Genomic DNA, 24,382 nt, shown 5'->3' with positions numbered 1-24,382 from the left:
GAAAGCGTTTTCGCCAATCCATTTTACAGTAGAGAATAGGGCTGGGTTCAAAAAATCGATTCTCCGATTTTTAATCGATTTTCATTTTAATCCTCGATTATCGATTCATATGTCCAGAGATCGATTTTTTTTTTATTAATTTTTTTTTTTTTTTTTTTTTTTTTTTTACTAAACAGGCTAAAATATTGTGCTGTGTGTGATAGTTGAAACATAGTTTCAAGTTGACGTTTAATTATGCTGTTGAAACAAAAACATAAATACTGTAGGCTACATGAATGGAAATGTTTGATCATTATTAATATCTACTTTTAGAAATGATATAGGCTGAAATCAAATCACTGTGCATAATTGTGAAAGTGTCTTTATTGACAGATGAAAAGGCTGTTATTTACCCTTTGTCACCACGTGGTGAGTAAATATATGTGTAACTAAAACCATTAAAATTGACAACAGGTCTGCAACTTTTTTTCCCCATGTATCTACTTGGCTGGTTGGAAACCCCTGTGTTACATAACTGGACAGTCATGTAATTCAGGGTACAGCTCAAAAACCACGTTTTGGTATCACTAACCAAATCAATATTGAAAATTGATAGAATCGGAATCGAATCGAATCGAATCGAATCGAATCGAAATTAATCGATTCGCAACCTTGTGAATCGGAATCGAATCGATTCTTGAAATTTGAACCAATACCCAGCTCTAGTAGAGAATGGTTTCCTCGCGCGTTACCCTACAGTTTTGGCTCTGCTTTTCCTAGTGTGGAGAGCACTGTCGCCACTTAGTGGGTCCGTGGAATGGGTTGTACACGTTCGCTGACTCCAATATTTTTATAGGAGACGTGGGGAGCGTTGATCCACGTCCCACCGTCAAAAAAAAAAAAAAAATTTTAAGCCGAGATAACTCGTCTTTGGCAGTGCACCGATTTTTTTGTTGTTGGCCGATACGATAACCGATATTAACACTGCTGTTATGGTCGATAACCGATATTTACCGAGGTCGATATGATCTCTATAAAAAAAACATTTTTATAATAATAAAATTGGGTACATACTGAAAAACACATGTAAACACTGAATTTGAGATTTAGTCCATTGTTTCCTCTCAATGTGACAATTTTGGCTCATACCGATAACAATAACCCATATTAACATTGCAACATCGGACTGATGCCGATGTTTCCCCTACCATTCTACACGCCCCTGCCAGGCCAGATTTTTTTTTCTGCTTTTTTTCCCTGCAAAATTTCAATAAATCTTAATCTTCAATAAACAAAACTTTCTAAGTAAAAAGGAATTGATATTCATCCAACTGCTTGTATTGAGTGATGGAAAAGTAGCCATGTGCAGTAATAATATAGAAAACTGAGGATGTGATACTTTGAGCTGTATCCAGATGCATGGTGGAATCAAATCGTTGAAAGGTGAATCGTAATGGAATGGTGAGGCCAGTGAAGATTCACAGCCCTAGTAGGTACATGTAGGTAGGCTACAGTAGGTAGGCTACAGTAGGCAGGCTACAGTAGGCAGGCTACAGTAGGCAGGCTACAGTAGGTAGGCTACAGTAGATTCACAGCCCTAGTAGGTAGGCAGGCTACAGTAGGTAGGCTACAGTAGGCAGGCTACAGTAGGTAGGCTACAGTAGATTCACAGCTCTAGTAGGTAGGCTACAGTAGGTAGGCTACAGTAGGCAGGCTACAGTAGGTAGGCTACAGTAGATTCACAGCTCTAGTAGGTAGGCTACAGTAGGTAGGCTACAGTAGGCTATTATTGGCCCAGTTTACTGTAACCAGTGACCTTCAGATGACTGTTGAACACATGTGTTGCCCAATAGACATTTTCAGGACAGTGAGGTTTTAGCCAAGTCATTTATTTAGAACAAGCTGAGCACACTTTATTTTCTGTTCTGTTTAATATGGAGGGAACTTATTAGGTTGGGTTTTTGACACGTCACACACATAGCCACATTTAAAGGGATATGCCAACTTTTTGGCAGTTCCACTCATTTGCCATATCCTCCATACATAATAACCAAGATGCACAGTGTCTTCACTGTCACTCTCTGCGTGCAGTACACAGTGAGCTGAGCTACAGTCGTCAAGTCGTTCAAAATCACCAAAAACACATCTTTAACGGCGCCAAAAAGCTCTTTGTACTTCGGGTACTCGCCACACCATGAAATATTAACACGTTCACTGCCAATGACGTGTTTTTACGTCAAACAAAATCCAACCGTTCACTGCCAATGACGTGTTTTTACGTCAAAAAAAATCGATTTTGTTTTTTTGACGGTGGGATGTGCATCTAACCCTTTTACATCTCTTATATAAGTATTGGACGTGTACAACGTGTACAACCCATTCCACCGACCCACTAAGTGGCGACAGTGCTTTCCTGACTAGAGGAAGGCAAGCAAAAAGCAGTGTGACGAAGCCATTCTCATGAAAATGGATTGGCGAAAACGCTTTTGTTTTCGCGCTGATTGCTGGCCGTGCGGGATTGCAAATTTGCATAATAGATTATGGGTGGAACACACTTTGAAACACGCAGCATAAATATGACCAGAATCGCAAAAGCTTCATCAAAGCTCTCAACCAAAACTCCAAGAAGCGAGCGAGTCCATCCAGACTTCCTCAAAGAGCGGCCGCGCAGACAGGCACAGCAGCAGCAAAGCAGTGAGACTGGTGACAAGCTTGTGACACGGCCGCTGCAGCCAAGAAGAACGCCCACGGAGGGAGGAGTTGGAAGCAGAGGGGGGTTTCCTGCTGTTATGGAGGAAATTACTGTTCAAAACTATTGTTTAGATGTCTGACGTCTTACTGATGCCAAAAATGAATGGTTAGTGACTGTTCTATCGAATTTCACAAAAAGCCGTTTATCTCTGAATAATTTTTCTGACGCTGAAACCATGCTGTATTCAACTGCTAATGCTTACATAACTACTAACTCTACAAACTAACTCTTTTAGACAGAGAAAGCACACATTCTATTAGTTCTTTTGAGATATTGTGTGTTCACAAAATCTTAGCAGAAAAGAATCCTCGGGTCTTGAAAGATGAGCCAGAATCCTCAAAAAAACCCTCTGGCAGAAGCTACCTACAGTAAAAAAAAAACGGCTGGCAGTGAATGTGTTACGTGAAACATCATTTTCGGAGTAAATCCCCACACTGAGTTACTTCCTTGTTTGCCTGTAAAGAGCGCTTCCGCTGTACACAGCACATGGCGACCATGCCTAAAACTAAACGACAAGCAAAGTAAACAAAACAGTAAATGAATGATTTCATTTTCTGATCATTAAAAACCGCATCCAAGGGATTACGAAACACGAGAAAGTGCAAGCAGTTATTTAGGTCGGGGTCCCTGTATGTTAGGGGACAAGACTATACAGCAACACATAATCTAATGCAGCATAGTTCAAACGCGTATAAAATTATAAAACACAGTACAAATACAAAATATATACACTGGCCTTGGCTCAAAAAACTACTATGCTGAAAGGCCCTTACATTACTCTGGCCCACTCTGGTTGGTTGTGCCCCTTAAACCGAATGTTGGAGCTAATTGATTTGATGCTGGTAGGCTGTTCCAAGCCACAGCACCAGAGTAGCGTGAGGACATTGTGGTCGCTGGCCCTGGTCCTGTGCTTATGGGAGTCACTGACTCACGTGAAATAGCCTCTGAAGTAAGAAATGCTGATGGTGCAAACGTATGGGAGTGTTGAGTTGACTCATCTTCTGTGTCGTCCCTCCAGGTACCAAGACAGAATGTGAGGCCAACCAGTTCCAGTGTGGAAACGGTCGCTGCATCCCATCCGTCTGGCGCTGCGACGGGGACGAGGACTGCTCCGACGGCAGCGACGAGAACTCCTGCGGTACGAGACACAACACACACTCAGCAGACTCAACACTCCAGACAGTACGACACACAACACACACTCAGCAGACTCACCACTCCAGACAGTACGAGACACAACACACACTCGGCAGACTCAACACTCCAGACAGTACGAGACACAACACACACTCAGCAGACTCAACACTCCAGACAGTACGAGACACAACACACACTCAGCAGACTCAACACTCCAGACAGTACGAGACACAACACACACTCAGCAGACTCAACACTCCAGACAGTACGAGACACAACACACACTCAGCAGACTCAACACTCCAGACAGTATGAGACACAACACACACTCAGCAGACTCAACACTCCAGACAGTACGAGACACAACACACACTCAGCAGACTCAACACTCCAGACAGTACGAGACACAACACACACTTAGCAGACTCAACACTCCAGACAGTACGAGACACAACACACACTCAGCAGACTCAACACTCCAGACAGTACGAGACACAACACACACTCAGCAGACTCAACACTCCAGACAGTACGAGACACAACACACACTCAGCAGACTCAACACTCCAGACAGTACGAGACACAACACACACTCAGCAGACTCAACACTCCAGACAGTATGAGACACAACACACACTCAGCAGACTCAACACTCCAGACAGTATGAGACACAACACACACTCAGCAGACTCAACACTCCAGACAGTATGAGACACAACACACACTCAGCAGACTCAACACTCCAGACAGTATGAGACACAACACACACTCAGCAGACTCAACACTCCAGACAGTACGAGACACAACACACACTCAGCAGACTCAACACTCCAGACAGTATGAGACACAACACACACTCAGCAGACTCAACACTCCAGACAGTACGAGACACAACACACACTCAGCAGACTCAACACTCCAGACAGTACGAGACACAACACACACTCAGCAGACTCAACACTCCAGACAGTACGAGACACAACACACACTCAGCAGACTCAACACTCCAGACAGTACGAGACACAACACACACTCAGCAGACTCAACACTCCAGACAGTACGAGACACAACACACACTCAGCAGACTCAACACTCCAGACAGTACGAGACACAACACACACTCAGCAGACTCAACACTCCAGACAGTATGAGACACAACACACACTCTGCAGACTCAACACTCCAGACAGTACGAGACACAACACACACTCTGCAGACTCAACACTCCAGACAGTACGAGACACAACACACACTCAGCAGACTCAACACTCCAGACAGTACGAGACACAACACACACTCAGCAGACTCGCAATTACAATATATTTACAATTGCAATCGCTACAGTTGCCCAAGAGCTTATGACCTCCAATATGGCCACCAGAGGGGGTGTTATTACCTGAAAGCCATTATGCATCTCTCTCTCTCACCTCAAATGCATAGAGAGATGTCACACTACAGTTAGAGCAGCTCTGGTTAGCTCGGCCCAAAGGGAGCCTTCCCAGCATCCCTTGGGTCAGGGTGACCTGGTGATGGGGAGGTTGCAGATAGAGCGGAGCTAAATATGGCTGTGAGAGATGTGTGTGTGTGTGTGTGTGTGTGTGTGTCCAATACAATTTAGATCTCTTTTCTCCATTTTCTTTTCTCCCTCTCATCCCCTCGTGTCTATCTGGGTCATGTGAGAGATGGGGGTGGGGGGGGGAGAAAAGCAGAGGAAAAATCATATGAGAGAGAAGGAGTTTGAAGGGAAGAGGGAGAGGAGGGAGGAGGAGAGAAGAGGGAGGAGGAGAGAAGAGGATACGTGGGTAGTTAAAGTAATCATCTGCAACATTGTCATATAAATAAATGTTAGTTTTGCACTGATGTCCTATTTTTGCAGCAGTTTGCGACACATAACGGCAATCTAATTGCTTGACGACGCTGCTTCCAACGTGTTGCCAACTTGTTTGCAGAAGAAAAGATGGCTGCCACTGGTAAAAAGACATGCCGACATCTTGTCCCTAACACAGCAGAGACAGGACGTGTCTTCACGTGTAAACGGGAATATTTTATTTGCAAAATATTGTCTTATTTACATGTATAATAATAAGGTCAGTAGTTGGACTATTGCAGTCCATGTAGACATACTCACTGATTCAACCCAACAACATAAACATTCTAAGTTTCCCCCACCTTACTTCCTGTTCAATGTTAGCTGGTACTGTAGCTGACAGCAAATCAGCTAGGTTTCAAACGGTTACCTAGCAAAACAATTCTGTGAAAACTGCCTACTGTATATCCAGTTCATAAAGTTTCTCCATCTGTTCTAAACAGCCGGTGTCTGGTAGCTCTTACCTGTCCTGCTGGATAGGAAGTGATGCCTTTTCCCTTTCCAGTTTGTTTGGCATCAGCAGAAGAAGAAGAAGAACAGGCTAGTTAGTTAGCATGAACACTGATAGCCAGCATGGCTGAACAGGCTAGTTAGTTAGCATGAACACTGATAGCCAGCATGGCTGAACAGGCTAGTTAGTTAGCATGAACACTGATAGCCAGCATGGCTGAACAGGCTAATTAGCATGAACACTGATAGCCAGCATAGCTGAACAGGCTAGTTAGCATGAACACTGATAGCCAGCATAGCTGAACAGGCTAGTAGTTAGCATGAACACTGATAGCCAGCATAGCTGAACAGGCTAGTTAGCATGAACACTGATAGCCAGCATAGCTGAACAGGCTAGTAGTTAGCATGAACACTGATAGCCAGCATGGCTGAACAGGCTAGTTAGTTAGCATGAACACTGATAGCCAGCATGGCTGAACAGGCTAGTTAGCATGAACACTGATAGCCAGCATAGCTGAACAGGCTAGTAGTTAGCATGAACACTGATAGCCAGCATGGCTGAACAGGCTAGTTAGTTAGCATGAACACTGATAGCCAGCATGGCTGAACAGGCTAGTTAGCATGAACACTGATAGCCAGCATAGCTGAACAGGCTAGTAGTTAGCATGAACACTGATAGCCAGCATGGCTGAACAGGCTAGTTAGCATGAACACTGATAGCCAGCATATCGGAACAGGCTAGTTAGTTAGCATGAACACTGATAGCCAGCATGGCTGAACAGGGTAGTTAGTTAGCATGAACACTGATAGCCAGCATGGCTGAACAGGCTAGTTAGTTAGCATGAACACTGATAGCCAGCATGGCTGAACAGGCTAGTTAGTTAGCATAAACACTGATAGCCAGCATGGCTGAACAGGCTAGTTAGTTAGCATGAACACTGATAGCCAGCATGGCTGAACAGGCTAGTTAGTTAGCATGAACACTGATAGCCAGCATGGCTGAACAGGCTAGTTAGTTAGCATGAACACTGATGATAGCCAGCATGGCTGAACAGGCTAGTTAGTTAGCATGAACACTGATAGCCAGCATGGCTGAACAGGCTAGTTAGTTAGCATGAACACTGATAGCCAGCATGGCTGAACAGGCTAGTTAGTTAGCATGAACACTGATAGCCAGCATGGCTGAACAGGCTAGTTAGTTAGCATGAACACTGATGATAGCCAGCATGGCTGAACAGGCTAGTTAGTTAGCATGAACACTGATGATAGCCAGCATGGCTGAACAGGCTAGTTAGTTAGCATGAACACTGATAGCCAGCATGGCTGAACAGGCTAGTTAGTTAGCATGAACACTGATAGCCAGCGTGGCTGAACAGGCTAGTTAGCATGAACACTGATAGCCAGCATGGCTGAACAGACTGAGAGATGAGAAACTCAAACTGCGTCAACAGAAAATCCAAGGAAAGATGCCAAATATGCAAAAGCTTTCATATAAAGAGAATGAATCACAGCTTTAGGCTATTTATATGAAAATGACATGGAATATTGCCTCAAGATTTTCGATTGTTATTAAACGGTCTAAATGTAATATTGATGCATCACATCTTACCTATAATAGTAGCTGAGACCAAAACCGTGTGAATCGGAGATTGCTCTCTTGATGATTATAGAGTCTGCGTCTGTCTTCCGGTGGGCCGGATAGAGCAGGAAGTGAAATGAAACGGTTTACGGCAGCTGCCTGCCTTCAACCGTTTCGCTCTGCCTAGCAACAGACCATAAACACGGAGAACGCCATGCTCGCTACATCCAGGAGCTTGCTACTCTCGCGAACATCTCTCGTTATATTTTAAGTTTGTTTGGAAGTAATTTTGTTATTTTGTGGTTATGGCTGAAGTGGCTGCCGCAAACCGTTTCATTTCACTTCCTGATCTGCCCCGGCCGCGACTAATCATCAAGACAACACTGGCCGATTCACTCGGGGTTCAAGCGAGACTACTCGGCGTTGGTCTCGTCTACTATTACAGGTAAGATGGGAGGCATCGATATTAAATTTAGACTGTTTAATAACAATCGAAAATCTTGCTCGTAGCTGCTTTAAAGGAGAATGCCGTTTTTTTTTTTACAACCTGGACCTTATTTTCGTCTTTTATGATTTTTAACTCTTTTTAACAGTTGTATTATGGGATGTGTGTTTCCCAGGCAACGACACACGTTGAGACGTTTTGGAACAGCGACGCACGCTGGCACAATGCTCCTAAAAGCAAAATGCTTATTGTTTTGAATGATTTGGCATCTTCTATTACAGTCAACACCAGTATTGTTGTAATATGCCATAAAGGTTTATTGAAATATTGGGGAGAGCACAAAAAAAAATCTAAACATATATATTCTTTTGCATTTCCTCTTCTGGCCTTCTGGCCGCATTTCCTCTTCTGGCCTGTTCCTGTAGAATGGTAGGGGAAACACACATGTTATTCCAGCTCAAATGAATATGCGCGGCCATCGAATTCAACTGCATCGTCCATGATCTGGAAAACAAATAAATATCAGGTGTTTTTAGCATGCTAGGTTTATTGAGCTATATAGCTAGCTACTGGGTTTACCTCTGCTCTGCCCTGGATTTGCTTCTCAACAGGGCGAGTTGAAAGGTTGAAAGCACCTCAGTTCACAACAGGGCGAGTTGGAAGCACATCTGGAGCCGAGTAGCTAGCTGGATTTATCCATCCACTGTTTCCCTACATTCTGTCCCTCCCCAAAAATTCATCATAAACTATGTATAGAATTGGTGATGTCACCAGTTATGTCAGTCAAGCACTCAATGCTGATTTCATCAGTGATGACGTCAGCAGATGATGCCGTCATTGCTTGAGTGACATCACATCAGCTATTGGTATTTGGTGCCGGTAACGGCACAGCGTACAGACAAGAGAGACAGAATATAGGGAAACAGTTGATGGATGAATCCAGAAGGAGGCGGTAATGCAACATAAAGCATGCCAACTAGAGCTGCTGAAAATAATCGATTCAGAGATGCATCGCGATGCTTAATAGGACGATTCTGAATCGATTAACAAATATCAAAAATCGATTATAATTTTTTTTTTTTTTTTTTTTTTTTTTTTATAATCAAATAAAATAGAATGTAAGTACATGCAGTTGTTTATTTTAATTATGGATCATAATACAATGCAATTCCAAATGCACTTTTATTTTAAAAGTAGCCACACAGTGAGAAAAAAGAAAGTGAGAAAAAATAAATCATGTATTGCGGAAAAAGTGATGCATCGATTTAAGATGCATCGTATAATCGAATCGTAGACTTGTATAATCGAATCGTATCGAATCGTGAGATCAGTGAAGATGCACAGCTCTAATGCCAACTGCCATAAAACACCACAGAAAAAGAAGAAGCTAATGAATTGATTAGCTCAAACATTAGGTACTGTAATTAGGGGAATTAATCAGCCCTAATTACCTAATTCAAAAATCTGGCTCCGTTAGGTCACCTCCGGCTCCGTTGGATCAGCCGCAGGGCATAGCTGCTCAGACAGACACTTCACATTCTTATTACCGTATATAATATGAGACACAAATCTTTCTAGCGATGCCATTGGCTGATAGTCTGTAAACAATAGGGGTGTCACAATATATCGTCCCACGAAATTTCGCGATAGTAAAACGTCACGATATGTATCGTTGAGATGAAATCTCATATCGCAATTTTTTTTTTTTTTTTTTTTTTTTTTTTTTTTTTTTTAAATAGACTAAGAAACGTCTTTGTTTGTTGAAGTTCAATGTGTGGAAAGTAGTTCAGTTGAACAAGTCTCTGAAGAGACACATGAGAAGTTATACAGGAGAGAAACCATTCAATTGAATTTCTGGCAAAACTGTTTACTTGACAGGAAAAACTGAAGATGCATAAAAAATAGATTAAGAAAAGTCTTGTTGTTTGAGTTTGAAGAAAAACTGAAGATGCATAATGAGAATTTATACTGCTGAGAAACCTTTTAGTTCAAAGTAAATCTAAGTGACGGTGTAACTCATTCTATTTCAAGATAAGCCTTATCTCCAATCTCATGTTTTTTCTAGTTATTGTAATAACAATTTCCCACAACAGCATGTTTTGTATTTGTGCATTTCAAATAAAATACTACTTTTCCAGTCATATATTGTCATTATTCAAGTTTAAAAAAATATTGTTAAAATCGTATCGTATCGTATCGTTATCGTGAACCCAGTATCGTGATACGTATCGTATCGTGAACTGAGTGTATCGTGACACCCCTAGTAAACAACAATTTAAAAATATAATTAAAGTGACAATATTAATATAATTATTGTGAAAGCGTCTCATTTGTGATTACAGCTAATATCAAGACTCATGTTCCCGCCCCACAAGACGTATCATCACGTGTTAACACGTTTGTATTATGATATATTGTATTTCGATATGGCCTCCTATATCACCAATACTAACCTACTGGTTACTATTAGTAACTGATGGTACTAAAATCCGGTGCGAACCCAACTGTCGATAAATTCAGACATAATTTCTTATTGGACAGTTTGTCATCAGTTTGTCACAGTTTCTATCCTCCTGTAATGGAAAATAGGCGGTAGGGTGATCAGAGGAAGGTTATGATGCATTTTCAAATCAAAGTGATCACTTGTAAAGCCTTGACCTTGCACAGCTGTATTCAGGCCACTACTGGTGATTTTTGTTAATTTATTATCCTGTGCAAATATGTTTCATGAAGGCTTGGGTTGAGTTAATTAATTTAATGAGGTTCCCACTGGGGCTGAAAGACAATGAAAGTCTTGTAGGAGTAAGGCTTTTCTCTCCCTCTCTCTGTTCCTTCCTCTTAATTTTATCTGTATTTCTTTTATTTTTTATGTGAAATGCCTCATTGAAGAGCATCAGAAGCTTCTCTCTCCCTCTGTATGATGATCAGTCTCTCTCCCCTCTGTATGATGGCCAGTCTCTCTCCCCTCTGTATGATGGCCAGTCTCTCCTCTGTATGATGGTCAGTCTCTCCTCTGTATGATCAGTCTCTCTCCCCTCTGTATGATGGTCAGTCTCTCTCCTCTGTATGATGGTCAGTCTCTCTCCCTCTGTATGATGGTCAGTCTCTCCTCTGTATGATGGTCAGTCTCTCTCCCTCTGTATGATGGTCAGTCTCTCTCCCCTCTGTATGATGGTCAGTCTCTCTCTCTCCTCTGTATGATGGTCAGTCTCTCTCTCCCTCTGTATGATGGTCAGTCTCTCTCTCCCTCTGTATGATGGTCAGTCTCTCTCTCCCTCTGTATGATGGTCAGTCTCTCTCTCCCTCTGTATGATGGTCAGTCTCTCTCCCTCTGTATGATGGTCAGTCTCTCTCCCTCTGTATGATGGTCAGTCTCTCTCTCCCTCTGTATGATGGTCAGTCTCTCTCTCCCTCTGTATGATGGTCAGTCTCTCTCTCCCTCTGTATGATGGTCAGTCTCTCTCTCCCTCTGTATGATGGTCAGTCTCTCTCTCCCTCTGTATGATGGTCAGTCTCTCTCTCCCTCTGTATGATGGTCAGTCTCTCTCTCCCTCTGTATGATGGTCAGTCTCTCTCCCTCTGTATGATGGTCAGTCTCTCTCCCTCTGTATGATGGTCAGTCTCTCTCCCTCTGTATGATGGTCAGTCTCTCTCTCTCTCTCCTTCCCCCTGCAGTCCAGAAGACGTGTGCGGAGGTGGACTTTGTGTGTCGTAATGGTCAGTGCGTCCCAAAGAGGTGGCACTGTGACGGGGAGCCAGACTGTGAGGACGGGTCCGACGAGAGCATGGAAATCTGCCGTGAGTACTTTCTCTTCTCTGCTACCAAGAAAACTAGCACAGTGGCTCACCTGGTACAACGTGTACTGTACCACTAAGGCTTGGTCCATCGCACGGCCGACTGGGTTCGAATCCGACCCGTGGTCCTTCGCCGGATGTCATCCCCACCTTTCCTGTCTGCCTAACTGTCCTATTTTGCCTAAAGGCAAAATTCACAAAAAAAGAAAAAATATATATGTGTGTGTATGTATATATATATATATATATATTATGCGTGTATATGTGTGTGTGTGTGTGTGTGTGTGTATATATATATATATATATATATATATATATATATATATATATATATATATATACTGTATATAAAATATGTGTATGAAAAGAAAAAAACAAGGAAGGAAAACAAAGAAGCTGTTGCATTGGCCTCCAAGAGAAGCTGAATTTCTTCATCTAGAGAACAACAATAAATACATCAGAGTTCTGTTGCTGTGAAGAAAATTTCAAGATCTGAAAATAATTGAACAGGTATGAGGCTTATTAGTGTGCAGTAAAATATTATAAATAATAATTTGTGCTGTAACGGCCGCATGAGAAAACAGCACAGTGCACGGCTTCATCTACTACTTGCATTTCCAGCAAACGGGTTCATTGCCAAAGTGCTCAACAGAGAAACGAAGGACAGACATGCAGCTTAAGAGCTTGTGCTTGTGTCCCTTCCAAGTCTGCTACTCGTTAAACACATTGGTCACAAGGTGCTTCACATGACCTTGTGCAAACAGCAGGTGAATGTAGTCCCCTGCACAGTGTGAACTGCGTAGGTGACTGCAGAGAATAGCACCGTTTCAGGCTGTAGCAGTGCTCAGGGAGGGTGAACCCACTTTAAAACACTTTACCCATCTGTTTAGGCTGGCATGAATCCTTGCATCACAAATTTATAGTATAGATTATGGAGTAGTCACACATCGATATTGAAGTTAGGAGAATGTTTACTTTTAAAGACACAAAAGAAAAAGTTAATGTTTTTCTGAAAATATAATTGTTTTGTTTGTATTGGTGGTGATTTGCATTATTTGCAATACTATTTTGCATTGCCAGCAGCTGGAGGTCATACCTTTTTTATTCTATGCTGATGAATGAGTCAGGAGCCATATCCGGGTCATCAGCGCTTTGTGAGATGAGATGGCCTCTAGAGGGCGTTATGTTCCCCCCCCCCCCACCCCCCATTCATCTCCCCCGTTACCCGAGCAGGCAGGCTCCCGCCGGAACGGTACGACAGAAAATATTGAACTGTGACTTTTTCAAACAGGTACACAGGTACCTTGATACCGGAAACCGTACATGTTTGTACGGGTGCACTCTATGACCAGGGATGTGATCTAAAATGGTTAAAGTCTCTTTTTCTTCAGCTAGACTTTAAAGCCATTTTGACTTAAAGGCCTGTACTTGAAATGTGTTTCTTAGACAAATACAGTATAAATAGTGAAGTTGAACCTATGTATGAATTTCTTTCCAAAGCCTTTGCCTTTCTATCAAGACAAAGCCCGGCTGGTTTAAAGAATCAAACATATAAGTTCTGTTGACAACAGTCATTTTGGTAACCAACAGTCATTTTGGTAACCAACAGTCAGCTTGGTAACCAACAGTCATCTTAGTAACCAATAGCAGTGTTTCATAGAAAGCATCAGAACAGTTATTGGAACTAGGGTTGTCACGATACCAGAATTTCTAACTTCGATACGATACCAGGAATATATCGATACTCGATACCATTTTCGATACCACGGGGGAAGGAAATTACAAACATTAAGAGACATAAAAATAAACAAAGACAGATGGTGGGATAGACGCACGCTTTTCCATAATCTATGCCTGATCAAACTCATTAAACACTTTGCACTTACACAGCAGCTGATCCCTGCTCTAGTCATCAGCCTATCAGAACACAGCAGATGATCACTGCTCTAGTCATCAGCCTATCAGAACAACTTTAGCTTGTTGAAGCAACAATGATAGGGAGGGGAAAATCAGTAGTATCTTTAATTTTTCATTAAGTATCGATACTATCGATACCTGTTGCAAATGAGTATTGTATCAGTTTCATATTTTTAGTATTGATACTATTGATACTTTTGACAACCCTAGTTGGAACGTGTCATTGACCAATCAGGCTGCATTGTTTTGGAGACAGCAGTTATCTCTGTCTCAGTCTGCACTAACCATGTAGTCAAGCACTTAAAAGCAACGAGGGAGTCTCCTGCTAGCTGACCTGTATTTATTTATCCTGAGCTGCTTTTTAATGAGACGGTCTTGTCTGTCCCACCTTCACTGTGCCGTCTTAAAGACAAATAGTCTTTGCTCTTTGGCATCATCCTCAGCTATGGAGATGAACATCAGAGTCCAGATAAAAGCAATTCATCACACACTTGTTTTAGTTTGATGTTCGCTGCGCTCCCCGACACGGCCGTGAACGTTAAAAGCATCTTTTGTAAGTCGATAGAAGAAAGATAGAAAGCCTCTTTAGTCTGTAATTTAAAGCTGATCTTAGACCACAGACGCACCAAGCCCATAATCAGCCGTTGGCAATGTATGTGGTGTCAGTGAGCGTCTGTGGCCGTAGTCGTTGCGGTGCACTGCTCTGTCGGCCTTGTCAGCGGCTTTTTCAACATGGTGAATCGCCGCCGGGCAGTCTGTGAGAGAAATCACTCGGAGTGGCTGGTCAGCTGATTAAGAGACTGAGTGGCTTGTCAGCTGGTTAAGAAACTGAGTGGCTTGTCAGCTGGTTAAGAAACTGAGTGGCTTGTCAGCTGGTTAAGAAACTGAGTGGCTGGTCAGCTGGTTAAGAGACTGAGTGGCTGGTCAGCTGGTTAAGAAACTGAGTGGCTTGTCAGCTGGTTAAGAAACTGAGTGGCTGGTCAGCTGGTTAAGAAACTGAGTGGCTGGTCAGCTGGTTAAGAAACTGAGTGGCTTGTCAGCTGGTTAAGAAACTGAGTGGCTTGTCAGCTGGTTAAGAAACTGAGTAGCTTGTCAGCTGGTTAAGAAACTGAGTGGCTTGTCAGCTGGTTAAGAAACTGAGTGGCTTGTCAGCTGGTTAAGAAACTGAGTGGCTGGTCAGCTGGTTAAGAAACTGAGTGGCTTGTCAGCTGGTTAAGAAACTGAGTGGCTGGTCAGCTGGTTAAGAAACTGAGTGGCTGGTCAGCTGGTTAAGAAACTGAGTGGCTGGTCAGCTGGTTAAGAAACTGAGTGGCTTGTCAGCTGGTTAAGAAACTGAGTGGCTTGTCAGCTGGTTAAGAAACTGAATGGCTTGTCAGCTGGTTAAGAAACTGAGTGGCTTGTCAGCTGGTTAAGAGACTCTGAGTGGCTTGTCAGCTGGTTAAGAAACTGAGTGGCTTGTCAGCTGGTTAAGAGACTCTGAGTGGCTGTTCAGCTGGTTAAGAAACTGAGTGGCTTGTCAGCTGGTTAAGAAACTGAGTGGCTGGTCAGCTGGTTAAGAAACTGAGTGGCTGGTCAGCTGGTTAAGAAACTGAGTGGCTTGTCAGCTGGTTAAGAAACTGAGTGGCTTGTCAGCTGGTTAAGAAACTGAGTGGCTTGTCAAGAAACTGAGTGGCTTGTCAGCTGGTTAAGAAACTGAGTGGCTTGTCAGCTGGTTAAGAGACTCTGAGTGGCTTGTCAGCTGGTTAAGAAACTGAGTGGCTTGTCAGCTGGTTAAGAAACTGAGTGGCTTGTCAGCTGGTTAAGAGACTCTGAGTGGCTGGTCAGCTGGTTAAGAAACTGAGTGGCTGGTCAGCTGGTTAAGAAACTGAGTGGCTTGTCAGCTGGTTAAGAGACTCTGAGTGGCTTGTCAGCTGGTTAAGAAACTGAGTGGCTTGTCAGCTGGTTAAGAAACTGAGTGGCTGGTCAGTTGGTTAAGAGACTCTCAGAGTGGCTGGTCAGCTAGTTGTCACACAGGTGCAGAAGGTACTGTACTGTATGTGCTAGTTGTCACACAGGTGCAGAAGGTACTGTACTGTATGTGCTAGTTGTCACACAGGTGCAGAACTTACTGTACTGTATGTGCTAGTTGTCACACAGGTGCAGAAGGTACTGTACTGTATGTGCTAGTTGTCACACAGGTGCAGAACGTACTGTACTGTATGTGCTAGTTGTCACACAGGTGCAGAACGTACTGTACTGTATGTGCTAGTTGTCACACAGGTGCAGAACGTACTGTACTGTATGTGCTAGTTGTCACACAGGTGCAGAACGTACTGTACTGTATGTGCTAGTTGTCACACAGGTGCAGAACGTACTGTACTGTATGTGCTAGTTGTCACACAGGTGCAGAACGTACTGTACTGTATGTGCTAGTTGTCACACAGGTGCAGAACGTACTGTACTGTATGTGCTAGTTGTCACACAGGTGCAGAACGTACTGTACAGTATGTGCTAGTTGTCACACAGGTGCAGAATGTACTGTACTGTATGTGCTAGTTGTCACACAGGTGCAGAACGTACTGTACTGTATGTGCTAGTTGTCACACAGGTGCAGAATGTACTGTACTGTATGTGCTAGTTGTCACACAGGTGCAGAACGTACTGTACTGTATGTGCTAGTTGTCACACAGGTGCAGAACGTACTGTACTGTATGTGCTAGTTGACTGTTGAGCTATGTTCAAGTGCAACATTTTGGACACATGCACCGTGTACAATAAGCAACACAACTATGACACAACCAAATGTTAAGCCAGACAGTGAATAAAAAGACCAAAGTAGAGTTATAAACACTTCACCACAGACTGTTTGAAGTGACATTTGCCAGCACAGAGTGTGAGGCAGTGTTTGCCTGTGGCTCTGCTCGTCACTTGTTGTAGAGCAGTCAGTCCCCTTCTCTCTGCTGCACTGTGTCAACACAGCAGATTACCTGTAGACCTGCAAACCATAGAAGAACAAACTCTTTACCTCTGGCAGAAAAGAGAATGGCATTGCATTTTAAAGTTGGGGGCAAATCCCTCATGTGCTGTTGGATGGCTGAGTAGAGCGGTCTGCCAAGATGACAAAGAGTGCTGTTGAAATCACTCCCCCAAATAAACTGTTGTTATCCAAAGCTGTCAGCTGTGATGCTGCCAAAGCCTTCCCAAGTCCCTGCAGTGTTGGGTAGACGCATACAATGCTTCACCTGAGCTGCTGTTTTATAAGTCTAGACAATAGCACGAACAACTAAATGGTACTCTCTGCTATTGTTAAGAAATACCAATTCCACATGGTTGAGTTTCCACCAAAGGTTTTCTTCCATGCCACGTGGCCAAGTTGTTAGATAATTTTCATGCCTGGACTATATGTCTAAAAAAAAATACAATTTCAAAGTGGTCCCCGGCATTCTTAAAGCTGCATTCAGCGATGTTTTTGTGTTGAAATAAGTGTTAAATAACACTCTAACACTCTTAACACTCTATTTAATAGTGTTTGGTCAGTGACTTGAAACCCCCAACCCCCCACTGTCCTCTATCTCTCTCCTGTAGCCCTGCATGCAGGGCGGACGTATCTCTGTAACCGTAACTCTCGAGACTAGAGACTCACTGATGGATTGGATTTGGGGTGAAAAAATACATATAGTCCTTTACAGGCATCGCAATTGGACCTTCTGTTTCTCAGAAAATGTCAACTTTTCTCTGATTGGATCAAAATTGGCGGCGACCTCAAACTATCCAATCAGAAAAAAGTTGACATTTTCTTGGAAACGGAAGGTCAGATCAGGATGCCTATAAAGGACTATATGTATTTTTTCACCCCGAATCCAACACCGCCATCCTTGAGTCTACGAGTTACGGTTGCGGAGATACGCCTGCCCTGCCTGCAGGACTACAGGAGAGAGATAGTCAAGTCACTGACCAAACCCTCTATTTCAGTGATTGCTGTCAGAATATAGTCATTTAACACGTATTTGAACACAAAAACATTGCTGAATGCAGCTTTAAGTTTGGGAAGCTCTGCTGTAGTTGATGTTTTCATCCAGTGAGTACCAGTGGTGGAAATGGCCAGGGTTTGCTCTGGGATCCTCGGACGCGGGGCAGCCCACCCCTATTTCTGTATGCTTGAATGTTTTCATGCCTCCGCCGGCGATAGCCAAGCCGGAGGCATTATGGTTTCGTGTTGTCCGAGCGATGTTCATTAACGCGCTATCTCGGGAACGCCTGGAAGGAATTTCGTCAAAGTTCAAGGTCACTGTGACCTCACGAACACTTGCTTTAGAGAAACAGTGCTAAACATCTATAAACATGTTCGTTTAGTCGTTTTATTTTTTTATATTTTTTTTTAGAAAACAAAGCTTGGGGGCACGGTGGAACACTGGCACAGTTGCCTCACAGCAACAAGGTCCTGGGTTCGATTCCTGCCTGTGATGCTGTGGGCGCTGAGGGCGTGTCCTCATCCCAATGTCCTCAGTGCCTACGGCCCAGGTGGGGTCGAGATAGGAAGCCTTCACTAAAAAAAAGCATGCAAAAACAGAAAAAACAAACTAAAAATCATGGACCCTGAGGAAGAGGCGAAGAGCCTTCCCACATGTGTTCTCATCGTTCTCTCGCAATGACCGCTCTGGGAACGCCGTTCCCAAGCGTTCCATGCCATTTCCACCACTGGTGAGTACAACAGTAGAAAAACCTCAGTTCCAAGATTTGTCCCCAGATAAGAAACATGACATGCAGCTAGTAGTCAAAGGTCAGGGTCTTAGAGCTGTGATAACATCTCTAACATGAGGACATGATCAGGTCAGTACATCACAGCTTCCAGACTCTGTGGTTTGGCTTTGAGAGGGAGATGTTGCTCTTCTCAGCACAGTTTAAAGGCCCATTCACACTTAGAGCGATAACTATAAAGATAACTACCATATAAAGTTTGAAAGCTTAAGCAACAGCACATTGTTATAGTTTATTTATACTATAAATATAACGATAGGCTGTTGCTCAAGCGTTCACACTACGATATCGGCACCAACTATTCAGAGGAAAAAAATTAACATTATTTTACCGACATACTTTTATTTTACTCGCTCTCTAAAGTCAGTAATCGGCATAGCTGAAGGATTTGAATTGCCTCAAAGAAGCTGGGAGGAGATGGCAGTCAGATCCTAATGCTCTTTTATGGCTCTTTCATTACATTATTGTGTGTTGTTTATATGTGAGCTCATGGTGGTAATTGTCTCCAAGTGAAGCTATTCATTTATTTACCACACATCTACTGTGGATTTGCAATATTTTCTATAGCTATAGAGACACTGCGGAGCGCGTCATCATTCAGAAGCCACGTCCAAAACGGGGGAAAACAAACACCCCCCCCCAAATCCCCCCTCCCAATCCTGGCTTTCTATGTTGTGGTGGCGTGCATGATCGCTTTGTTTTGCACACAAAGATCATATATACGGACGTTGAACACTCCAACTTCCTTGACAGCTAGTCACAAAAAAACTTTATTGGCGATTTTCACATTTGTTGTCTGCACAGCCCACCACAAAACAGCTTTTAGCTATGTTTAATTCAAGGAAAATTACGCTGGTGTATGGAAGTGAATGGAGCGCTTTCCCACGTGATGGGCATGGCCTATTTCATGCAGTGTCTCTATTCATCTTATTCTTTGCCCATACAAGGATGCTTCTGCGTGACGTCATTTTTAGACATTTTTTAGCTGTTTTCAAGCAAAAAACCCAAACTCTTTTAAAGTTTTAATATTTTTCGGGTGAGAACGTAACATATATATTTAACGAGCAGAAATCTTTAATGAGCAGCGAGGACTGGCAGCGCTGGCTGTGCTGACCAGTCAGACTAGCTATCCATCTGTCAAACCCTACTGTCGGCTACTGGCAGTAAGAAAACACTATCGACATGCTTTTGTAACTAACATTAAATGCCGACCGGGTAACAGCCATCGGCTCCTCGCAGCAGTAACACTATGAACATGTCACTGAAGTTGGCCACAGTGTAGCTTAATTCTGAATGTTGCCAAACTTCAGTCATTATTATAGTGACGTTTTGTTTTGAAATTGGCCGCCAACTAGCGCTGAACCGGAAGAACAAATACAATTGCGTGTAACACGGAAGAGAGGAAAAGTGGGCGTGGTGAATAAGGTGAATAGGTATCTTTATAGTTATCGTTCTAGATGGGAATGGGTCTTAAAAGTCTTTGCGGGACACACAGTCTGGTTGGCTTGGCGGAGCCTTTCCCAAAATCCTACATGTGTTTCTGTGTTTCGGTCTTATTTGTAGACTGCTTTTCAAAGCCACTGTTTACTGCCTGCAGGTTTTACATTTTTAATGCAACAGCTGTGCCAGTGGAGCAACTGCAAGGACCAAGACTGTGCAATATAGCAGGTTACAGAGACACACGCATGCGCACACACACGCGCACACTCGTACGCACTCGCACACGCACGTGCACGCATGCACGCGCACACATTCCAGTAATTGAATATTAGTTTCTTGCATGCTGAGAACCTGAACTGAATGTGTGAAAACAGCTTTGAAATGGCCCGACGCCCCCCTGCTGTGACATGTGATCTGTCCCTTGACAGCTTGCTGACATTAGGGTGCATACTACATACTGGTGTGTGCGTGTGTGTGTGTGTGTGTGTGTGTGTAGTCATACTTTGAATTGTGTAGGACATCAGCTGAGATTTCTGGCTAGAGCAGCACAATTTGAAAAGACAGAATTGCAACATCAACTACTTTGTGTCCTATAATTAAATTGCACTTAGAATACAATTTATGTTTTTATGACGGCAACCCCGTTTTTTTATTTAAAAAAATGTGCTTACAAAAATTATGTATTTGTCAATGTCATGCAGCCCGAGTCATGACACAGTATTACAGTGTGTGCTTCATTGTGTGTGTGTGTGGTGTGTAGGGATGGGGATCATTCATTTTGATTGATATTGATATCATTTTGGAGACTGCTTAACAATCCAAGTCTATCGATATGGTTCCAGCATTTGGTGGAAAGACGAGGCGGCAATACATTCCTACCTAGAGCTCAAGAGTCACGTGACTTTCCGTGATGTTTCCAGCCCCGGAAGAGAGTTCCTCATTCATTTTCTCCATAGACATTCAGAAAAATCCTCATATAACGAGTTTTAAGGCTGGAAGAGGAACCAAGCCAACCTGTGACCTACTGAATCATGAGTGACCACAACACATTTCAGTTGGAGCAAAACAAAAAAGAAGAAGAAAAAAAGACCAGCGCAAAATTTCAATTTCTCACACGTTTTTTTTATTTTTTGTTCAATTCAATTGAATTCAAAAACTTTGGACAATAGATAGTATGTTTGTGCACCAGTGATTTGAAATGGCATGTACATTTTAGATTAGATTAGATTCATTAGAAAGAGTGTTAAAATACATATACAGCTGTGCCACACTGGCAACAGTGACATGCACACGTCATTTGTAGTCTCAATAGCGGTATCGAATCGATAAGCTCAACTTCGGTCAGTTTCCTTCCTTCCCGGGTCTCGATCCACATCCCTAGTGGTGTGTTATGTAATATGGGTTTAGGGTTTAGGGGGTCTATACAGACTAGTGGTGTGTTATGTAATATGGGTTTAGGGTTTAGGGGGTCTATACAGACTAGTGGTGTGTTATGTAATATGGGTTTAGGGTTTAGGGGGTCTATACAGACTAGTGGTGTGTTATGTAATATGGGTTTAGGGTTTAGGGGGTCTATACAGACTAGTGGTGTGTTATGTAATATGGGTTTAGGGTTTAGGGGGTCTATACAGACTAGTGGTGTGTTATGTAATATGGGTTTAGGGTTTAGGGGGTCTATACAGACTAGTGGTGTGTTATGTAATATGGGTTTAGGGTTTAGGGGGTCTATACAGACTATCAATGTGGTGACATCGGGATGGGATGTGCCAACCTCAGTTTTTTAATGGTGTACATGCAGGTCAGCCAGTGACACTACCGCAGTGCTGTGTGTGCTTTTAAAGAGCTTGTGTGAAGTTCCAGTCATAGCTGCAGTGTAGGGCAGCCTTAGCTGTGTGTGTGTGTGTGTGTGTGTGTGTGTGTGTGTGGTTCCAGTCATAGCTGCAGTGTAGGGCAGCCTTAGCTGCTGTAGTCTTTTGTGTGTGTGTGTGTGTGTGTGGTTCCAGTCATAGCTGCAGTGTACGTACGTGCAGGTCAGCCTATGCTGCTGTAGTCTTTATATCGCTGTTGTGTTTGACCAGCTGCTACACATGACTTGGCAGCAGGGAATGGAATCTAAAGTGTGTCTGTGGGTGGAGACATGGCATGCTGCACGTACAGTATGACTCCTTCTTTTTGGTGGTCAGTTTTGTAAGTCAAAGTGTGGATTTAAGGAAGTCTATTGATAACTCACAGGGAGTTTCAAAAGTCAAGGTTAAAGCCGACCAAGCTGCGGTTAAACATGCTGAGTGCTTTTAGTTTGTCATCATGTTGTTCTCCAGTAAACATTTTTACTTCAAAATGTCAACTTCTCAGGGACAAAGAAAAACAGACTTGTTTTTGTTTGTTGTTTTTGTTTGTTTTTTGCTTGACCACCATGCATTTATTTGTAATTTAGAAAGGGTTTCATATTAAGGGGCTCTGGTTTTCTCAGGAAGCATTTAATCCTTTTAGCTGAAGTCAACATATGAAAATCACTAAGACTGGAGTTGCAGAACAAAACTGTGTGTGATCCTATTTTAAACTGAGCGGAGTGCCGTGCCGTGCTTGCCGGGAACGTCCAATCAAGAATCTGGCAATTATAATGTGGCCTGGCTTATCGCTGCACGCCTGGCTGTTAGTACGTGATTTAATAGCTTTACGCAAATTCAGGAGCCGTTCTCGATTTGGTATTTATTCGGTCTACCAAGCAGCTCTTATTTAAATAAAATCTCAGTTTTTATGAATGGGTCTCTGCTCTTCACCGCCCTCCACATTGGAAGAAGATTGTTTGAATAACATAGAAACAAAATCAAAAAGTTGCAATTGTTATTGGAATAAGTGATGCTTCTTAGTCTGTATGCCAAATTTTTTAAGAATATTCAAAAAAGATCTTTAATAATATTTGTGTGGCACATGCAGTTTTTCCGATAAGCCAGTCAGTTTTTTAACGGTTTACCATGTTGTCAGGTTGAGCTGAGAGAGGCAGAGCTTAGAGAGTTGAAGGGAGTTTCACCCTCTGTGTACATTTATTCACATTGGAAACTTGATAAGAAGCCATACTCTTATGTAAGCACAGGATTTTCCATATCCCAGCAGTTTATGTTTCAGCTAACAGGTTTATGCTATCGCTTGCAATACACAAAAGCTGCTGTACTGGGTGATCTGGGTGAAAAGGGTGAAAATAGTCCCATGGGTCGACAGTACTAGCGGGCAAAGTGTGTGTCCCCTATCCCCACACCTCTACTGGTGTGGTCTTAACCTATCCCCACACCTCTACTGGTGTGGTCTTACTCTATCCCCACACCTCTACTGGTGTGGGCTTATATCCCCACACCTCTACTGGTGTGGTCTTAACCTATCCCCACACCTCTACTGGTGTGGGCTTATATCCCCACACCTCTACTGGTGTGGTCTTAACCTATCCCCACACCTCTACTGGTGTGGTCTTAACCTATCCCCACACCTCTACTGGTGTGGGCTTATATCCCCACACCTCTACTGGTGTGGTCTTAACCTATCCCCACACCTCTACTGGTGTGGTCTTAACCTATCCCCACACCTCTACTGGTGTGGTCTTAACCTATCCCCACACCTCTACTGGTGTGGTCTTACTCTATCCCCACACCTCCCTACTGGTGTGGGCTTAACCTATCCCCACACCTCTACTGGTGTGGTCTTACTCTATCCCCACACCTCTCTACTGGTGTGGGCTTAACCTATCCCCACACCTCTCTACTGGTGTGGTCTTACTCTATCCCCACACCTCTACTGGTGTGGTCTTACCCTATCCCCACACCTCTACTGGTGTGGTCTTACCCTATCCCCACACCTCTACTGGTGTGGTCTTATATCCCCACACCTCTACTGGTGTGGTCTTACCCTATCCCCACACCTCTACTGGTGTGGTCTTATATCCCCACACCTCTACTGGTGTGGTCTTACCCTATCCCCACACCTCTACTGGTGTGGTCTTACCCTATCCCCACACCTCTACTGGTGTGGTCTTATATCCCCACACCTCTACTGGTGTGGTCTTACCCTATCCCCACACCTCTACTGGTGTGGTCTTATATCCCCACACCTCTACTGGTGTGGTCTTACCCTATCCCCACACCTCTACTGGTGTGGTCTTATATCCCCACACCTCTACTGGTGTGGTCTTACCCTATCCCCACACCTCTACTGGTGTGGTCTTATATCCCCACACCTCTACTGGTGTGGTCTTACCCTATCCCCACACCTCTACTGGTGTGGTCTTATATCCCC

At 43.3% G+C, this 24,382-nt stretch overlaps 1 protein-coding gene across 1 annotated transcript in view; it reads left to right on the top strand.

Annotated features, from left to right (window-relative positions):
• The window catches only part of vldlr (very low density lipoprotein receptor), a 106,421-nt gene that overhangs the window by 6,806 nt on the left and 75,233 nt on the right, over window positions 1-24,382 (top strand). Inside the window, exons 2-3 of the mRNA XM_083639138.1 lie at window positions 3,750-3,869; window positions 11,885-12,007. Coding sequence (XP_083495264.1) covers window positions 3,750-3,869; window positions 11,885-12,007 — 243 coding nt within the window. The remainder of the gene's footprint in view (window positions 1-3,749; window positions 3,870-11,884; window positions 12,008-24,382) is intronic.

This window comes from Poromitra crassiceps, assembly GCF_964638095.1.
Source record: "Poromitra crassiceps genome assembly, chromosome: 6".
NCBI lineage: Eukaryota > Metazoa > Chordata > Actinopteri > Beryciformes > Melamphaidae > Poromitra > Poromitra crassiceps.
This window is presented reverse-complemented; position numbering and strand designations above follow the sequence as displayed.